At 37.4% G+C, this 19,696-nt stretch overlaps 1 protein-coding gene across 1 annotated transcript in view; it reads right to left on the reverse strand.

The window, feature by feature from the left end:
- tex264a (testis expressed 264, ER-phagy receptor a) overlaps positions 1 to 19,696 on the reverse strand; it is an 85,314-nt gene that overhangs the window by 49,337 nt on the left and 16,281 nt on the right. The window contains exon 2 of the mRNA XM_048198776.1: positions 15,696 to 15,917. Within this exon, the coding sequence (XP_048054733.1) occupies positions 15,696 to 15,917 (222 nt within the window). The remainder of the gene's footprint in view (positions 1 to 15,695; positions 15,918 to 19,696) is intronic.

The raw sequence follows: 19,696 nt of genomic DNA on the forward strand, positions 1-19,696 counted from the left end.
CAGTAGAAGAAAGAAATGTGTACAGGTTTAGAATGACATGAGGATGAGTAAATTATGTAAATGATGACAGACTTTTTATTTTTGGGTGGACTACCCCTTTAATGCCCCATTTTTTTATACAATATACAGTATTTTTGTTTCTTTTTGGTCTATTATGTCGCCAATTTGAAAAGTTACACACATTTAAGTTCCTTTTTATATGCACAAGCCTTTTACTGACTGGTTTTAATAACTATTTAATGTCTTAAACCAGAATCATTTATTCATATACAATTCTGAGGTTTGAGTGGGCTTGCCCCCTCAAAACACCCTATTAAAGTTTTACAATCTCTGAATTAGAGGGTAGAAGAAAGGATGTAGACTAACATTTTTTTTAGCTGATGTACAACATTTGTGTAATACCTTACGAGGTATACGAGTTAAATATGTTATATGAATATGGTAATCATTCAGTACCATGGTATATTGTGTAAGTATTGTATACAATTCTTTTGAAAGGGTTTACGCATTATACAGCAGGCTTCATATGATTTTAATGCAATCTAAACAACCTTTAATAGAGTGTTTCTCATCCCAAGATGTTTTAGATGTTTCACAAATAAAATCTCTTGATTCACTTGAACTCATGAGCTAGTTAGTGTGTTAAAGTCACAATGAAATCAAAATTGACAATTCTTTTATTTAATAGGATATTGCAGTATTTATTATAAATGATTTATCTGTGCACTGTGCATCATTATTTTTTATTTTTTTATTCCTATGTCCTCATAATCTTTCATTAAAATAACTTCCCCTACCTCTTACAACAATATCTCTTCTCTGATGACACATTTACTGGCTTGAGGGCAGAACAACCTGTCACTCACATGAGATCACAGCAACCACAACCATCAAATTAATTCCAGATGGACAAAATCAAGTGCTGCCCTACATTTTTTCTTGTTCAAGAAGCAATTTCATGCAGATATACGTTACAACAGGGAAGAAAAGATGATCGCAACTTCTGTTTCATGCCAACTTTAAATAGGGAGACGTTCTAAAACATTCTGGGAGGTGAGTTGAGAAACACTTCTTTAAATGTTCTGTATACAAATATGCATATTTTTGCTTTAGAAACAAATTCAAAACAAAACAAAAAAATGCTAAGCCTCAAACTAAACTATTTTTAGATCAATTTCCTATTTATCTGTCCTGAAAATCACTCTCGCCTGGAGGGATTTTCTGTTGAACTTTCCTCAACCTCAAGAAGAAAGTGAATCCGTGAACATATCCCGAGACTGGCTCTTAAGCATTCACTACAAAGCCCACCATGGTTCAGTGCTGTGATGGACATGTCTTTGCTCCTGGCTCCTGCCTCCTGCCTCAGTTTTCCAAGATAACATACACATATAGTCTCACACACACACTCACAATGCTCCAGGAAGACCGTATCAATTATGAAGCAGCTATATCTGGCATACGGCCATGCCCTCACAAGAATGCATACACACACAAACAAACACACTCACTGATTGGCTCTCTACCTGATTAAGTCATAAACTGTCTCTGTCTGTCTGTCTGACTGAACCGTTCAAGTGAGAACTCGCTGTCTCTCCTGTAACTGTCCTCTTCTCACAGACAAAGACAAGAATAGTCTAATAGGTTGCACAAATAGTGTAGTTCTTGCTGAATGCTGGGCTATTACTGAGAGAGAGAGAGAGAGAGGCACCTGCTATTAACATCCATCTAATAACAAGTGGTTAGTATTGCTGTTTAAACCTTTTCCCTTCTTTTAGCAAACATATTTGGTCAAAAGATGCTGTTCATCATGGTTTTGACTTTTGTAGATTTTTGTAAATTTTTATGTTTAATAGTAATACCACTCAAATCAATATTCTCATGGTTTTTGTGCTCTGATTGTAAAAAAAAATATTGATTATATTCATTAAAACTAAAAATATTATTGATTGATATAATACTGTCATCTGACAGTTACATTAAATTGTACTGCCCACTTTTATTAACTTCAATGCAGTTAGCTGATTTTTTATATTTGTTTGTAGTGTAGCTAACTATACTTTTGCAAAAGAGGTTTGGCTATATGTTATACTAATTTAAATAATGACTAGCTTGTAGTTACAGTGATACAATCTTGAAGAAACTTCGCTAACAATGATATCCGAGAATCGTAGGACCCCATTTCCATCAGTAGGCCTATCCGCTTGTTAAAGGCAGGGTAGGTAAGAAATTTTGTTCCAAATTTGTTTAAACTTTCTATATATATACATGCATAATTAAAATGTAAGAACTCTGGTAAAAAGAGTATAAAAATCGAGTGACTCTAGACCGTTTAATCTGTATTAAACACAGCTCATTATTTCCATCCGGGACGAAACATAGGATTGGCTTAGGCGGCTGTCACTCTCTCGCAACCATGGCAACCACCCTTTTGCCACACATGACCTGCCCACTTGCGCGCGCACGTTTGATTTGGGGAATCCAAGAGGCACGGATCCTAGGAATACCAAAACAATGGCAGAGAAACAGCAAGCTAAATTCACAGTATCGGCCTATGCAGTTAGTGAAGGCAAACCAGGCAAAAAAAGGAAGACAGTAACAGTACAAGAAAAGGCAATGAACAAAAAGTCTTTGGATAAACAAAGAAATAAAACGCGAGTTAATATCGGCGTGGCTTTCCAGCGATGGCGAGAACTGAGGGAACTCAAGGGGCTGAAAAGTGACTCCTTGATGGCTTTATTTCTGCTGGACAGGTAAATCTTTCTTTTTGTATTTTGATCATACATATTTTTTTGTTTATTTTTTCATGAAGCATGTGTCATTAGCACACGTAGCTGCGTAATATAGCTAACATAACATTACTTAGCGAGCCGTAGTAGAGACGATAAATAATGATAGCTATAGTGTTGAATTGTGCATAATTTTACCCTCTGTCTAAGTCTTTTACCATGTTCACCTGCAAGTTTACCTGCACGTTTTTTTCGCCTTTGTTTTGTTTTTATATTCTCTACCTATGTTTACTGATGTCTTTATCTTGTATCTGTGTGTGTCGTACACACTTTGTTGTATGTGTGTGTTATTATTTTGTGTCTGCAATGCAGTTGTGAGTTGATATTTGAGTGTATGTTACTCTGTTGATCTGTAGAACAACGTATATGTTATGAATCTTACACGAAATTCATCTTCATCACAGTGTAAATGATGGTAATGGAAAAACGTGTATCATGCAACCTGTTTTTAGCTTTGCCTTATAGATAACTAGCTCGTTAGCGAATCAAAAAATATATATTTTAAACTTTACCAATATCAATATGCTAGCTTGATAGTGAGTACTAAAATACATCTTGTTTGTTTATCTTCATAATTTTAAAGTTATTTTTATTACATGTGATTCTGACATGATGTCACTACATGCACTGTGCTCCTTCCTCTCCGCTCGTCTCAGGTAAATAATGCGTCTTCCAGCTCAGTGGTCGGAGTCACACGTTCATGCGTTTTGGGGGCGTGGCTTTGGAAGGAGCCCAGAAGGGAGGGGGTGGAGTGAATGGAAATAATGAGCTGTCTTTAAAACAGTCGTGAGAGGTCTACAGACACTCGATTTTTATACTTTCTTTTTCAGAGTACTTACATTTTAATTATGTATTGATATATAAATAAAGTTTAAACAAATTTTGAAAAAAAGTTTTTTATACATTTTTTTGCCTACCCTGCCTTTAAGTCGTGATGTAAGGAACGCCGTTTCCGGGTCCAAGCCTCGACTCGTTTCACCAGAGAATGCCATCGATGGCCGTTTATGAGCGCTATTTATTCATATTAAACATCAATCATTTAAAAAAGTTAAACATTTTAAATACTTACAGTCTACACAACAGTCTCCGTGCTCACAGCATCACAGACATTAATATTTTAAAGGTCCCATTCTTCGTGATCCCATGTTTCAAACTTTAGTTAGTGTGTAATGTTGTTGTTAGAGTATAAATAAAATCTGTAACATTTTAAAGCTCAAAGTTGCCAAGCGAGATATTTTATTTAACAGAAGTCGCCTACATCGAACGGCCAGTTTGGACTACATCCCTCTACTTCCTTCTTTAATGACGTCACTAAAACAGTTTTTTGACTAACCTCCGCCCACAGGAATACACAAGAGTTGCGTTTGTAGAGTGTGTTTGTCGCCATGTCGTCGAAACGCTGTTATTTTCATCCCGCAGTCCAATCACCGGGTCTGATTCCTTCTCAAATTGATAGGGTAAAATTAAAGACATGTTTACAGTAACACTGAGCACGTGCATCTCCACGTTATGGTAAGAGGCGTGACCTTTCCGGGCAAGGTTCGCTAAGCTGCTGTCGAATCACAACACAGGAACCGCTGGCACAATCAGAACTCGTTACGTATTTCTGAAGGAGGGACTTCATAGAACAAGGAAGTCATCAGCCCGTTTTTATGACAGTGGAAACAGCGGTATACAGATAAGTAAATGATGTGAAAAATACTGTTTTTTTTTTACACGCGAAACATGAACACATGTTATATTGCACACTATAAACACAATCAAAGCTTCAAAAAACCACGAAAAACAGGACCTTTAACGATTTATAAAAGATGAATCATTGTCTGGCCATCTGGAATTTTGGTATGGAGATAAAGGTTATGATTATAATTTTTTTGTAGTATTACACCACATCATGTGTGTACTGTATATTAGCACCATTTGTTGTTTTCTTATGGTATGAAATAGAGCGTTAGGACCCAGAAGCGCTGCCGCGTGACGTCAGACTTAACAACTGAATTAGCACTATTCACAGTGATAAGATTTTCTTTTTTTTTTTTTTTAATGTATACTTTTATTCAACAAGGATGCATTAAAGGCGCAGAATGTAATATTGACAGTTAGCGGTTAAAATGGGTACTGCAGTCCAAATTCAAAATATTGGAGAGAGAGTTGTTTCTTGGGACATTGGTACACTTTTATTTTCAAGGCTATGCTTGGATTACTGCCTCCGTACATTTGTACTTTAATCACACAGAGAAGTGTTGACTCTTAATCCCTGCGATCAAATGATCAGCTGTTGCTCTCTGTTCCTTTTGCCCGCACTGAGTTGGGGAAGAAAGCCTTTGTCCACTCGGCTCCTTTTGCTTGGAACATGTTGCAGAAGGACTGGAAACTGACCGAGCTCTTGTCCTTAAATGCTTTTAAAACTAAGCTGAAAGCAATAGAGACTGCCTCAATAATGTGCAATTGTTTTTCATAACCTGTATTATTTTAATGTTTCTTTGTATGTTTATAATTGTGTAAATGTTGTTGCATCTTGGCCAGGACTCCCTTGAAAAAGAGGTTTTTAATCTCAATGGGACTCTCCTGGTTAAATAAAGGTTAAATAAATAAAAATGAAAATTCTTCCACCCCCTCCTCCTCAGACTGGAAGCTCACGCGGGTTGCCAGATTGAGAACACGCAACAGGAGCGAGCGCAGTTGACAGTGGAAGGCGATGAGCCTTACACTGTAAGTTTATAAGTTGATTTATCTGCGTTTTAATATGCCTCTGGACAATTTGTCAGTGGGTGGAATCACATAGACCAAAACAAAAACAGACATTCTGAAACGGAATGCACATTTCAGAGTAGAATAACTGGCTGTATAGCATTGTTCTTTGGAGAAACAAGCATGTGAACTTTGCAGATATTTAGGAAAAATGCTAACATATGGTATTTTTATGCTTTAGTACAGTCAAAAAAATTACATACAACATAATCAATTTAATGCGTCCTTGCTGAATAGGAGTATAAATTTAGCATGCATAAAGCTACAAAAGATTTATATTTCAAATAAATGCTGTTATATTTTGAGCTTTCTATTGATCAAAGCATCAAGAAAAAACTTTTTGTATCACGGTCTCAACAAATATATAATAATATTTGTAATAAAAAATATAAGACATATATTTATATGTGGAAATTCAATAATATTTTCACAAAAACTATTTTCAACATTGATAATAATAATAATTGTTACTTGAGCACCAAATCATCATATTAGAATGATTTCTGAAGGATCATGTCACACTGAAGACTGGAGTAATGATGCTGAAAATTCAGATAATAAATTGCATTTTAAAATATATTAAAATAGAAAAGTTATTTTAAATTGTAACAATATTCAAAATATTACTGTTTTTACCGTTTTTAATTAAATAAATGTAGAATTGGTGAGCATAAGAGACTTACTTCAAAAACATAATAATAAATAAATAAATAAATAAATAACTAACCTTACCAACTCCAAACTTTTGAACTTCCAAATTTTTCAGATGCCCAAAACAGATGCCAAGAGCAGGTGTTGAATAGGCCCAAAGAAAGGCCACGGGAAGGTAAAGAAAGTGAGTGAGATGGGGGGGAGGGTTGATAGGGTCTCATTAAAGATGTAGGGCTACCTGTGAGGATCAAACAGCTCAAAACAGCCTGTCTGCCAGCCCTCCCACACACACTTCCTCTAGAGGGGCAGATACAGCATAAAAGGGGAGCCTGTGGTCAGTTTCCATCCCTCCTTCTACCTCTATCTCCTCTCTCTTCCTCTCTATAGACATAGACTGCGTTACAACAAGCTCCACTGATAACATGAAATCACTAGTTGGGGTAAAACCCTTCTAAAATAAAATGCATTATTAACTTCCAGATGGGGTCCTATCATTAGCAACAAGATATTCCGCACTAACAGGAATTATTATAATAGTATGTATATATAATGTTTAGGTTTATAAAAGCTTTAACATTTGAAATGAAGTAGCCATTTACTAAAAGTCTCACTTATCACTATATTCTTGATTCCATTCTTCTTTTTATCAGATTCATTTTTTGCTCCTCAGATTTACTGCTTCTCTTCCAGCTGCCCACACAGTGGAAAGCTCATTAAATATGGATGCCGTGTACAACCACAACCAATTTTCCATGTTTAATTGAACAAATAATAACATCATAGAGGATAGGGAGGGACAGAGCTGCATTATACATGAGCTGATTGGACCAGAGGGAAACAGAATCAGCAATTTCTTGCAATTAATGACACGGGAATATATCATACATACTGATGATCTCAAAATCTTGATGAAACAAGTTAAATAATCTGTATCAAAGTAAAAGGATAACTGCATGAGTATGCATAGAAATGTCCTCTCAGTCTGAAAACACAAATAAAATAGTATAATAGACTTATAATGAAAGTCAATGAAATATAATGAAAGTCAATGGGGCATGGCATGGCTGTTTCAATAGTGTAGCCACTAGTGAAATACAACACGTACTAACCTTGTCTGTGCAGTTATAGCCAATATTTGACAATGTAAACCCAGTAAAAGCTGTTAGCGTTTTAGTATACCAGAAAGAGATGTGATATAACAATTGGCAAAGGACTGTTTATTTAGAGCAAAAGAGTAACACAGCGCCACAGTCGGGTTCCAGAAGAAAAATGTCATTAATTTTCTCAATAGTGAAGGACATTGTTAACGTTAAGCTATAAACTTCTCAAGACAGACCAATTCCCAGGGAAGAACTTTTTAACTGTCTATTTTGGGGCATAATTAGAAACGCGCCGATTCAGGCTACGGGCCCTTTAATTGCTCACGCTCTCCGCCCCCCCCCAGAGCTCTCGACTCTATCATTGCATAAACAAAGTTCACACAGCTAATATAACCCTCAAAATGGATCTTTACAAAGTGTTCGTCATGCATACTGCATGCATACATCGGATTATGTGAGTAAAGTATTTATTTGGATGTTTACATTTGATTCTGAATGAGTTTGAGGCTGTGATCCGTGGCTAACGGCTAATGCTACACTGTTGGAGAGATTTATAAAGAATGAAGTTGTTTATGAATTATACAGACTGCAAGTGTTTAATAATGAAAATAACGACAGTCTTGTCTCCGTGAATACGGTAAGAAACAATGGTAACTTTAACCACATGTAACAGTACATTAGCAACATGCTAACAAAACATTTAGAAAGACAGTTTACAAATATCACTAAAAATATCATGTCATCATGGATCATGTCAGTTATTATTGCTCCATCTGCCATTTTTCGCTATTGTTCTTGCTTGCTTACCTAGTCTGATAATTCAGCTGTGCACAGATCTAGACGTTAATACTGGCTGCCCTTGTCTAATGCCTTGAACATGGGCTGGCATATGCAAATACTGGGGGTGTACATATTAATGATCTTGACTGTTACGTAACAGTCGGTGTTATGTTGAGATTCGCCTGTTCTTCAGAGGTCTTTTAAACAAATCAGATTTATATAAGAAGGAGGAAACAATGGAGTTTGAGACTCACTGTATGTCATTTCCATGTACTGAACTCTTGTTATTTAACTATGCCACGGTAAATTCAATTTTTAATTCTAGGGCACCTTTAAATCATTTAAATTGAGTAGTTCACTGACTCATAATAAACACTAAGACAAAGTCTCATCTTTTCTTTTATGATTTAAGATCTTTTCAGCTTCAAATCCAAGTTTAGAGAGTTGTGATTCATCTCAGACTTGGTTGTTTTGGTTTATTACTTAAAAGTCTTGCCTGAATCATTTTTCGTAATGCCTATGAAAAAAAAAATCAATGGGAAAAATACTCCTTGAACCAAGGTTTCTGAAAAGCGGCCAGTTGTGCTTTATTGCACAAAAGCATTCATATCATTCATAGATATGATTGAAAGAGCTTAGCATGTTTTTGAAACCAAGTATAAGAGCTATAAAAAGTGCAACAAAATATTTCAAAATTCAGGCAACAAACACTAATCAGTCAAGTACATACTTTCTTAAGTATGTACTTAACAAATAAGTACATACTTTCTTAAAGTCACCGTAAAAAATAGAAATTTAAGTTTTTTAGCTTTTAGTATGAATATGTTAGCCTTAAGGTTATGAATAAACTGTGTGTTCCAAAACAATGACAAAATTTGCATTTAGGAGATATAAGCATTCAAAACTTAGTTTCTCACTAACGCTAAAATGGATCACAGATTTTAATGACATCACCATGCACTTCAGCTTCTCATCAGATCTTCTGTCCAATCAAATGCTCTTTAGAGATCAGAAAGAACCTGAGGTTTTACCGAGCTCAATGGCTCTGGCTGAGCTGTGATATAAACAAACCGCTATTGGCTATTTTAAAAAAGGGGAGGGGCTATTCGATATGTCCCACCCTGTCTTCCTGTTTCAGTAGAAATTATGTCATCACATTGAATAATGCTGCACGTTCCAAGGCACTTCAGTGGGCCTTTATAAGTTGAGCGGATAAGTGGGATGCTGTTAATTGGATTAAAACTTTGTGTTTCGAGTTTAGACAAGACTCTAACACTGAGACAAAAGTTCGTTATGGGAATACTGTACGGGTTCAGGCAAATCCCTCTAATGTAGTTCATCTCGCCCTTTCTTCAACCCTTACTTTTTAAAAATCACCTCTTTTAATGAGCTTAGTCAATCCTCTGACAGCCAGCAGTCTACTGGATCAAAATGGCTCGCTCACACGTCGGCATGCACTCCAACACACACACTCACAGCTTGAAATCACTGTTACGGTGTAATGGGACTGCCCACATACTCTGTGTATGCTGTTTCTTAGGAGTGAACTCCTGTGTGGGTGCAGGAGATTCTGCCCTCTCGCTGTCTAACAGATGGTCCAAGTGTGTGTGTGTGTTTGTGTGTGTGTGTATGTGTTTATCATCTTCAGCAAAGGCTCAGCCTCTCAGCAGATTGAGAAGAATGTGTCTGTGTTTGCTACCGATAGAGGGTGGACAAGTGATATATCTGCCCAATGAAGAACGATACAAAAAAAGACAACTGAGGGACCAATACAAAGATGGAGAGGTGTGTGGGAGAGGAATAAAGAAAAAGGATTTGTCAATGGAGAAGATAAAAAGCAATATCTAGGGTTGGCAGAGAAACAGTTCAGTGTTTAACCCGTGCCATAACAGACCACAAGCCTCGTGCCAACTGCCACGCTCGGCAGAGAACCAACAGAAGCCATTCCCAACACATGTCCACTCCGCAGACGCAAGCAAGTGCTGGGTGATACACTGAATATTTACAATGGCTTCACGATATAAAATAAGAAACATTGTGAGTATTGCAGTGATTTTTATTAGCTTTTTATTTGGTCATCTCTGGTTTAAATTTAGTAGGAAAATATTTTGCTGGAGTAGAGGTCAGAGTGTGGTGCTGGAAATGTTTTTTTTTTCTTTTCTGAGTGCAGGTGCGGGCGAGAAGATACTGATATGTGTGCAAAATCTTGTGTGATGACTTGTATGGACTGCAGCAAAATAATTTTTTAAACATTTTTTAATGATTTTCAGGTTCAGGCTAAAGTGTTATATTAGTAATATTAATATATGAATGATTTACAGGCTCAGGCTAAAGTGTTATATTAGTATCATTATAGTTTTATTTATTGTTTTTAAAAAGCCAGAACGAGACAGAATCCAACTGGACCAGGACTGAAAAATCCCCGTAGACCTTTTCCCATGGGCTTTTGCAGGCAGCACCAGGACAAAATGTGAAAGTTATGGGCAAGAGCAGGACAAAATAACATATTATTTGAGAGAGTGGGACAGAATCTTGTGGGAATAGGATTAAAAAATCCATCCTGTACAGACCTCTAGTTTAGTTACATGAGTGAATCAGTACAAACTGAATCAATTAAAAAAAAACGCAGATTTAATCATTCATTTGTAATACCCAAAAATGTCCACGGACGACCATAATATGTTACATTTTCAATATACTAAAATGTATTAGTAAAAATATATGTAGGTATAATTTTGTCCTGAAATTACTCATGAAACATTTTGAAGATGAGACACGTCCTAATGATAATTGAACTGTTAGCAATTTTAATTAAAACATACTGTTGACAAAAATCTGATGAGAAGAAACAAGATTGATAGTAGCAACGCATCAATGCTCTTAGTATAGATAAAATATGTGGAAATAATTGAATAAAATAATCCAATCGCAATGTATTACAGATGAGCAAATGCTCTAGACACATATATCAGGCTCCTTGGTGACGTACATGTAATATCTGGTTTGTCGTTGAAGTGTGGTTCATGCGCTGTGTGGTAGTGATTGGTGTACAGAGGTCTTTGCAGGAAGTCTTACTTAAGTTCCATAATAAAGGAAACAGCAGCCTGAACTTCTGCCAGACCCTATTCAATAAATCATTGTAAAGACATGTCCCTGCCTACACACACGTGCATTTGTGAATGTCTCTCCATTATTCATCTGCTCAGTACACTCTGCCACTCCACATACATCACATTACAAACTCATACACACAGTCTCGTAATGCAACATACATCTTGTGCTGACTCCTACACTGCACTTCTCATGTAACTATTGCACTACTCTTAATAAGCTGTCAGGCAAGCCAAGTTCGAAAAGGTGTGTGTGTGTGTGTGTGTGTGTGTGTGTGTGTGTGTGTGTGTGTGTGTGTGTGTGTGTGTGTGTGTGTGTGTGTGTGTGAGAGAGAGAGAGAGTTAAAGAAGGAAGGTAAGCAAAAGAAAAAGTGTGAGAATGGAAGTAGCAGGTCAACAAGTGAAAACCTGCTTTCACTGTTCTTACATCATAGTTTTATCCATTTTCAAGAAAATGGACTAGGACCTATATAGCTAAATTGTGTTTATAGTCAATCCCTTTTTAAAAATAGGTTTATGAGACCACAATCTGAATATATATATATATATATATATATATATATATATATATATATATATATATATATATATATAAAGTAATTTATATTAATTATATATTTTATAATAATATTATATAATAGAAAAAATATTATTATAACAGTAGCTGCATTTACATGGACCCTAATAATCTGATTGTAATCGGACTAGTAGCACAGCCGAGAAAAAAAAAAGTCATATGTAACCACGCCAATCAGAATGAATTGGCCAAATCTGATTGAAATTTCATTTGGATTGTAAGGGGTTGTTGTGGTTTAAACCTTTTCTAATCCGTTCAATAGGATATGTATTACATGTTTAGGTTTTCAATCCAATCGACTGTTTACATATCATGTAAACACTTGATCGGATTAAAAAACCTAAAACTGGAAAGTTTTGCGTGTGTGCAATGACCTAGAAATGGAATAATAACATATAGCGCATGGAATAAGCTGCTTTTTATTTTTGAATATACAGGTGCTGGTCATATAATTAGAATATCGTGAAAAAGTTCATTTTTTTTTATTGTAAATTATTTAAAAAAAAATGAAACTCTCATTTATACTAGATTCCCTACATGTAAAGTAAAAAATTTCAAAAGTTTTTTTTTTTTTTTTTAATTTGTTGATTAGAGCGTACAGCTCATGAAAGTACAAAATCCAGTATCTCAAAATATTAAAATATTTACATTTGAGTTTCATTAAATGACCATCCCTACAGTATAAATTCCGGGTATCTCTTGTTCTTTGAAACCACACTAATGGGGAAGACTGCTGACTTGGCAATGGTCCAGGAGACAATCATTGACACCCTCCACAAAGAGAGTAAGTTACAGATGGTCATTACTGAATGTGGTGGCTGTTTACAGAGTGATGTATCAAAGCATATTAAATGCAAAGTTGACTAGAAGGAAGAAATTGGGTAGGCAAAGGTGCACAAGCAACAGGGATGACCACAAGCTTGAGAATACTGTCAAGTAAAGCCGATTCAAACACTTGGGAGAGCTTCACAATGAGTCAAATGAAGCCGGAGTCAGCGCATCAAGAGTCACCACACTCAGACATCTTCAGGAAAACGACTACCAAGCCACTTCTGAAACAGAAACAACATTAGAAGCATCTTACCTGGGCTAAGGAAAGTAACTGGACAGTGAACAGTGGTCGAAAGTCCTCTTTTCAGATAAAAGTAAATTTTGCATTTCATGTTGAAATCATGGTCCCAGAGTCTGAAGGAAGACTGGAGAGGCACAGAATCCAAGCTGCTTGAAGTCTAGCGTGAAGTTTCTGAAGTCAATAATGATTTGGGGGACCGTGACGTCTGCTGGTGTTGGTCCATTGTGTTTTATCAAGTGCAAAGTCAACGCAGCCATCTTCCAGGAGATTTTGGAGCACTTTATGCTTCCATCTGCTGTCAAGCTTTATGGAGATGCTGATTTCCTTTTCCAGCAGGACTTTAGCACCTGCCCACAGTGCAAAAAACACTTCCAAGTGGTTTGCTGACCATGATATTACTGTGTTTTATTGGCCAGCCAACATGCCTGCCCCTGAATCTATGGGATATTTTCAAGAGAAAGATGAGAAACAGTCGATCCAACAATATACAGATGATCTGAAGGCTCAATAGTGCCTCAGCAGTGCCACAGGCTGATCACTTCCATGCCACACTTCACTGATGCTGTAATTTGTGCTAGGAGCAAGTCATTTGCTGTAATATGTGCTACCGACCAAGTATTGAGTGCACAAATGAACATACTTTAAAGAACTTGAACTTTTCTGTTTTGAAAATCCATTTTTTGATTGATCTTAGGAAATATTCTAATATTTTGAGATACTGGATTTTGGACTTTCATGAGCTGTACGCTCTAATCATCAAAATTTAAAAAAAAAACTTTTGAAATGTTTTACTTTACATGTAGGGAATCTAGAATATATGAACGTTTCATTTTAAAAAATAATTTACCATAAAAAAAATGAACTTTTTCAAGATATTCTAATTTTATGACCAGCACCTGTAGTGTCATAAATGACTGTCGTGTTATTCTAAAATTCTCATTCCACTTGTCGTCTGTCAAGTTCTGCAGTAGAATGTTGTCCCAGCAGTTTTCTTCGGACTCTCATCCACAGACTCCTTGTTTTAACCACGGCAAGGGGCATTTTTACTGCTTAATGAATATATAAGCTTCATCTGCTTGTCATCTCCTAATCAGGACCCAAAATACATAAATATTAAGTCTGCTTTTTAAAAGATCAGAAGAGATGACAAGATGATGGTTAGTATGCACCAACAGTGGGTAACTCTGTATTCCTGCAGTGTGCACATGTCCAAAGATCAAATTTGATTTTAAGCTTGAGACATATAAATGTGCACATTAACACAATCACTTTATTTACCGTTCATGTAACAGTATGTTCGGATTCACCAATATGAATAATTTAATTCTGATTGAAACAAAAAGTGTTCATGTAAATGTAGCTTACAACAAAACTAATGTTTAAATTACATGTTGTCATATGAACAACCATTCAGTATGCAGAGTGAAGTCTCATGAAAACCTAAGTATATATTTTTGAATCACAAAGAAAAAAATGACTCATGAGATAGTCATTGTGAACTCAGTAATGGCTCTGGGTTGCATTTACTAAAAGCACTGTAAGTCTAAGTATATGATAAAAACTATTGGCACCAATGGTCTATACGATATACCTTGGCTTGCAATGCTTTTGGGAAACGCAGCCCTAAATGAGTCACTGACTGAATCAACTGACTGAATGCAGCAGTCTAAATCAGACTGATTCATTGAGATGTGATTCAAACTGCTAACTGATTAGCAACTTTGAGGCTGTTTCATGAATCTTTTCAACTGACTCATTAAAAAACAACCGGTTAATAAGAGCCACTCTAATAAATTCTCTTGTTAGAATGCGTGCAGTCAGTCAAAAAGATTCGCAAAACAGCCTCAAAGTCGCTGGGCAGTAAGCAGTTTGAGTCTGACAAAAGCGCATATGGATATAAAGTTCTCCAGACAGCAAAAACATTATAAATTATTATTGCAAATATTTATTTGGTTTATTTTAGGTTTATTTTACTAACAGTCTAGAGCCATGCTGACACATTAACTACAGAAATTCCTTGTGTTTGAGGATAGCAAGTAGACTAAATTCATTTTCATACAGTGAAATAAGTGAGCATCTGGTACAGACTGCTTTGTAACTGTATGAGACTGCCCTGCGCACAGCACTACAACTAGGACAGATTGTCATGCCAATATTGCGAGCCACTAGGATGCCAATTATGGTTGTGCATTCCATGTTGGTTACCCAATATACATAGCCACCATAATGCAAAGGTGTTGTAGATGGTTGTCAAAGCATTGCTAGGTGGTTGCTATAAAGCACAAGAAAAGCATTAGCACTAGAAAAGTGACACCTATACAAATAACACCTCAAGTTTCACATGTCATTATGGTTCACAAATGGTAAGTAGCGCATCATCCATCACATTATCTCACAGCACTGAACCGCACTGAACTCATGCTGTTAGACGCCAACCAGCAAGCTCAAACTGACCTTATTAACGGCCTCTTTACCATCTCTCTATTCAGTTATCTGTCCATTCAGAAGTTGTTAAGGCCGTTTCTCCCCATTTACACGACTGTTCCTCGCTATACGTTCCACATGTTGTGCTCCATTAGATGTGCCAGATATTGACCACTAGTGATGTAAGGTGTGTAAAGCACCAAGGAAATTACAATAAATAAAGCAGAGGGCTACACTCTGACTATCTGAACTAACGGCCAGGTAATGTATATATTGCAATTTAGTGGTATATTATCATAAGCTGAAGCAGTAGATTAGATAGATAGATAGATAGATAGATAGATAGAGAGAGAGAGAGAGAGAGAGAGAGAGAGACATTCCTGCAGTATTCATTGTTAGTAATTATCAATATGAGTCAAATGTAGAAATAAGCATGACTGTTACCTTTATATACTGTTGTAGTTCAGGGTAGACTCTATAAGCGCCGCAGACAGGGGACAGTGTGCATCTGTTCGGAAACGAGGAAGTTACGGCACAGGTTACTTCTGGGAAGGAGATGATTTTGTAGCCAAATTTCTCATACAGACGCTGTAGCTCTTCATCAGGTTTCTCTTCATTTTCACACAGTATACTGCCCACTACATACCGACACTGATCTGCTTGAGTCTGAAACACAAAGACAGACAGATTACATCAGATTGTGCTGAATATTGCACCTGCAAAGAATAATACATTAAAAAAAGCATAAAAACATTTAAAAAAAAATACAAAAAATACATACAGTGGTTACGGAAAGTATTCATACCCCCTTAAATTTTTCACTCTTTGTTATATTGCAGCCATTTGCTAAAATCATTTAAATTCATTTTTTTCCTCATTAATGTACACACAGCACCCCATATTGACAGAAAAACAGAATTGTTGACATTTTTGCAGATTTATTAAAAAAGAAAAACTGAAATATCACATGGTCTTAAGTATTCAGACCCTTTGCTGTGACACTCATATATTTAACTCAGGTGCTGTCCATTTCTTCTGATCATCCTTGAGATGGTTCTACACCTTCATTTGAGTCCAGCTGTGTTTGATTATACTGATTGGACTTGATTAGGAAAGCTACACACCTGTCTATATAAGACCTTACAGCTCACAGTGCATGTCAGAGCAAATGAGAATCATGAGGTCAAAGGAACTGCCTGAAAAGCTCAGAGACAGAATTGTGGCAAGGCACAGATCTGGCCAAGGTTACAAAAACAATTCTGCTGCACTTAAGGTTCCTAAGAGCACAGTGGCCTCCATAATCCTTAAATGGAAGACATTTGGGACGACCAGAACCCTTCCTAGAGCTGGCCGTCTGGCCAAACTGAGCTATCGGGGGAGAAGAGCCTTGGTGAGAGAGGTAAAGAAGAACCCAAAGATCACTGTGGCTGAGCTCCAGAGATGCAGTCGGGAGATGGGAGAAAGTTGTAGAAAGTCACCCATCAATGCAGCCCTCCACCAGTCAGGGCTTTATGGCAGAGTGACCCGACGGAAGCCTCTCCTCAGTGCAAGACACATGAAAGCCCACATGGAGTTTGCCAAGATGGTGAGAAATAAGATTCTCTGGTCTGATGAGACCAAGATAGAACTTTTTGGCCTTAATTCTAAGCGGTATATGTGGAGAAAACCAGGCACTGCTCATCACCTGTCCAATACAGTCCCAACAGTGAAGCATGGTGGTGGCAGCATCATGCTGTGGGGGTGTTTTTCAGCTGCAGGGACAGGACGACTGGTTGCAATCGAGGGAAAGATGAATGCGGCCAAGTACAGGGATATCCTGGACGAAAACCTTCTCCAGAGTGCTCAGGACCTCAGACTGGGCCGAAGGTTTACCTTCCAACAAGACAATGACCCTAAGCACACAGCAAAAATAACAAAGGAGTGGCTTCACAACAACTCCGTGACTGTTCTTGAATGGCCCAGCCAGAGCCCTGACTTAAACCCAATTGAGCATCTCTGGAGAGACCTAAAAATGGCTGTCCACCAACGTTTACCATCCAACCTGACAGAACTGGAGAGGATCTGCAAGGAGGAATGGCAGAGGATCCCCAAATCCAGGTGTGAAAAACTTGTTGCATCTTTCCCAAAAAGACTCATGGCTGTATTAGATCAAAAGGGTGCTTCTGCTAAATACTGAGCAAAGGGTCTGAATACTTAGGACCATGTGATATTTCATTTTTTCTTTTTTTAATAAATCTGCAAAAATGTCAACAATTCTGTGTTTTTCTGTCAATATGGGTTGCTGTTTGTACATTAATGAGGAAAAAAAAATATTTTAGCAAATGGCTGCAATATAACAAAGAGTGAAAAATTTAAGGGGGTCTGAATACTTTCCGTACCCACTGTACATTCATAATACTCAGGCAAGGACCCACCCAAAGCTGTTCACATACTGTTCAAAAATTTGGGCCAGTAAGACTTTTTAATGTTTTTGAAAGAAGCCTCTTATGCTCACCAAAGCTGCATTCATTTGATTAAAAATACAGTAAAAACAGTAATATTGTGAAATATCATTACAATTTAAAATGACTGTTAACATTATAAAACAACCAAGAGGTTTAAGTCTCATGGTAGGACTAACACCTCCTCACAGTCACATGTGCAGTGGAGCTAGCAACCCAATAAAACATTAATGACAAACCAATTAAGGCATTTATAAAATTGTCATCTCTAATTATCTAGCATGTGTTCGCCCACCACAGTGAATGATTCAATATGTATAGTTAACATCCGTAATTTAGATTGAATGCTACATGTCAATGCTGTCGAGCATTGATAAAATTATCTTCTCAACAGGTTGACAGCAACGACAGGAACCGACATCATGCTAAACGTATCTACATCGTTTTCTTAAGCCTATTTTTTTTTTCTGTTTCCTGGTTTGTCTTTCTTTTCCACCTCCATTCTTTGAATCACTTATCTCTCTACCCTGCAGTACTTCTTTTCTCTGTGTGCATTTTGTCCCTCTTCCCAGCACGAAGAGCTTGTTTCTCCAGCCAGGGACTAATGATGGTATTCAGAACTCTCTCCATTGCTGCCGTCCTACACAACTGTCAGCAAATAAAGTGGGAATTTCAGGCAGTTCTCCAGACAGCGCACCCAAGAGACAACAGGCAATTACTAGGAGCAAGAAGGCCTACACATACACTTCCCTTTACTTGTTGTTTGTCTGTTTATGTCAAATAATTCACCCAACCGATGTGGACGAACAAGAAATTGCAGTCCCAATTCAAATAATAACCACAAGCGCTCTCAAACAAACCAACTAATCTTCACACTGCCAATCAAAAGATTAACAAGAAGATTTGGTCTACAGGCGTCCATGAAAAGGAAGCGAATTTAGCGAATCATCATTCCTGGCAGTCACCCCAGATTTGACTATGCACACTAATGGTACGTGATAAGGCCTTCTTTTACAGCGTAATTGGTTCTCGAGTTGTTGTGGAGACCACATGGATGTTGTGCATCTTCGCATTCAGGGGTCACTGCGCTTCTCTACGAGTGCACACTGAAATAGCCAGGCTAAAAATGGCAATGCAGCCACATTCATAAACGGATCTTCTTCATTCATCCCCTGAATGCTTAGAATACTCATGATGTGAACTGGATGATGTTGGAAATGGTCTCCGAATGCACTCTTTGCTCTCGGGAATCCAAGATGGCCACTAAAACGCAGTACATTGTCATTTGCTCGGCTTCTTCTCCGTATTCCCTCCAGAGGCCCGCTGCAGGGAAAAGCAATTTTCAAAAGCAATTCTCTGCTCGGCTTTGCAAGGGCCATCATATTTTGACAGATGAAGCCTCTGCAACAATAAAAAGGTGGTAATTCTTTATTAGCAGACATGTAACAAGGATTTACTCCTCTCATCTTTCCCAACCTTTATCCTCTCCCTCTGCTCCATCCTCCGGGGGCTAGGACTTCTGGGAATTCCCCCCCAGCCAAGTTCGGCATTGCTCACGGCTAACACACGGTTTACGGAGCGTGCATGTTGCTTTTTTTTCAAGGGTTGGCGGAGAAATGGCAAAAGCTCTCTGCATACCCTAGGAGTCCCTTAGGTGCTCAGATCTGCATAATTGTAGAGAGCGAGGCGGCTCAGCCTTGGCTCAAGAGGCGACTCATGAAAATTCAACAGGCATCTGCCTACTTCATGTTGGTGGCTGCAAACCAGATGCAGAATCAACTAGATTTAACAAAAATTAGCAGCACCAGATCATTTAGACATTGATAAATAATTCACAGACAGTGAATCATCAGACTACGCTCCAAAATTCACACACTTAGCTGGGGGATTGGCTACACTAAAACTGATATCTGGAGTTACGTGTGAACCACATAACTAAAACATTTAGTGAAACATTTTTTAAATGTCTAAAATAAAAATGTCTGCCAAACACATGTATGTGTG

This window comes from Megalobrama amblycephala, linkage group LG8 (genome assembly GCF_018812025.1).
Source record: "Megalobrama amblycephala isolate DHTTF-2021 linkage group LG8, ASM1881202v1, whole genome shotgun sequence".
Classification (NCBI taxonomy): Eukaryota; Metazoa; Chordata; class Actinopteri; order Cypriniformes; family Xenocyprididae; genus Megalobrama; species Megalobrama amblycephala.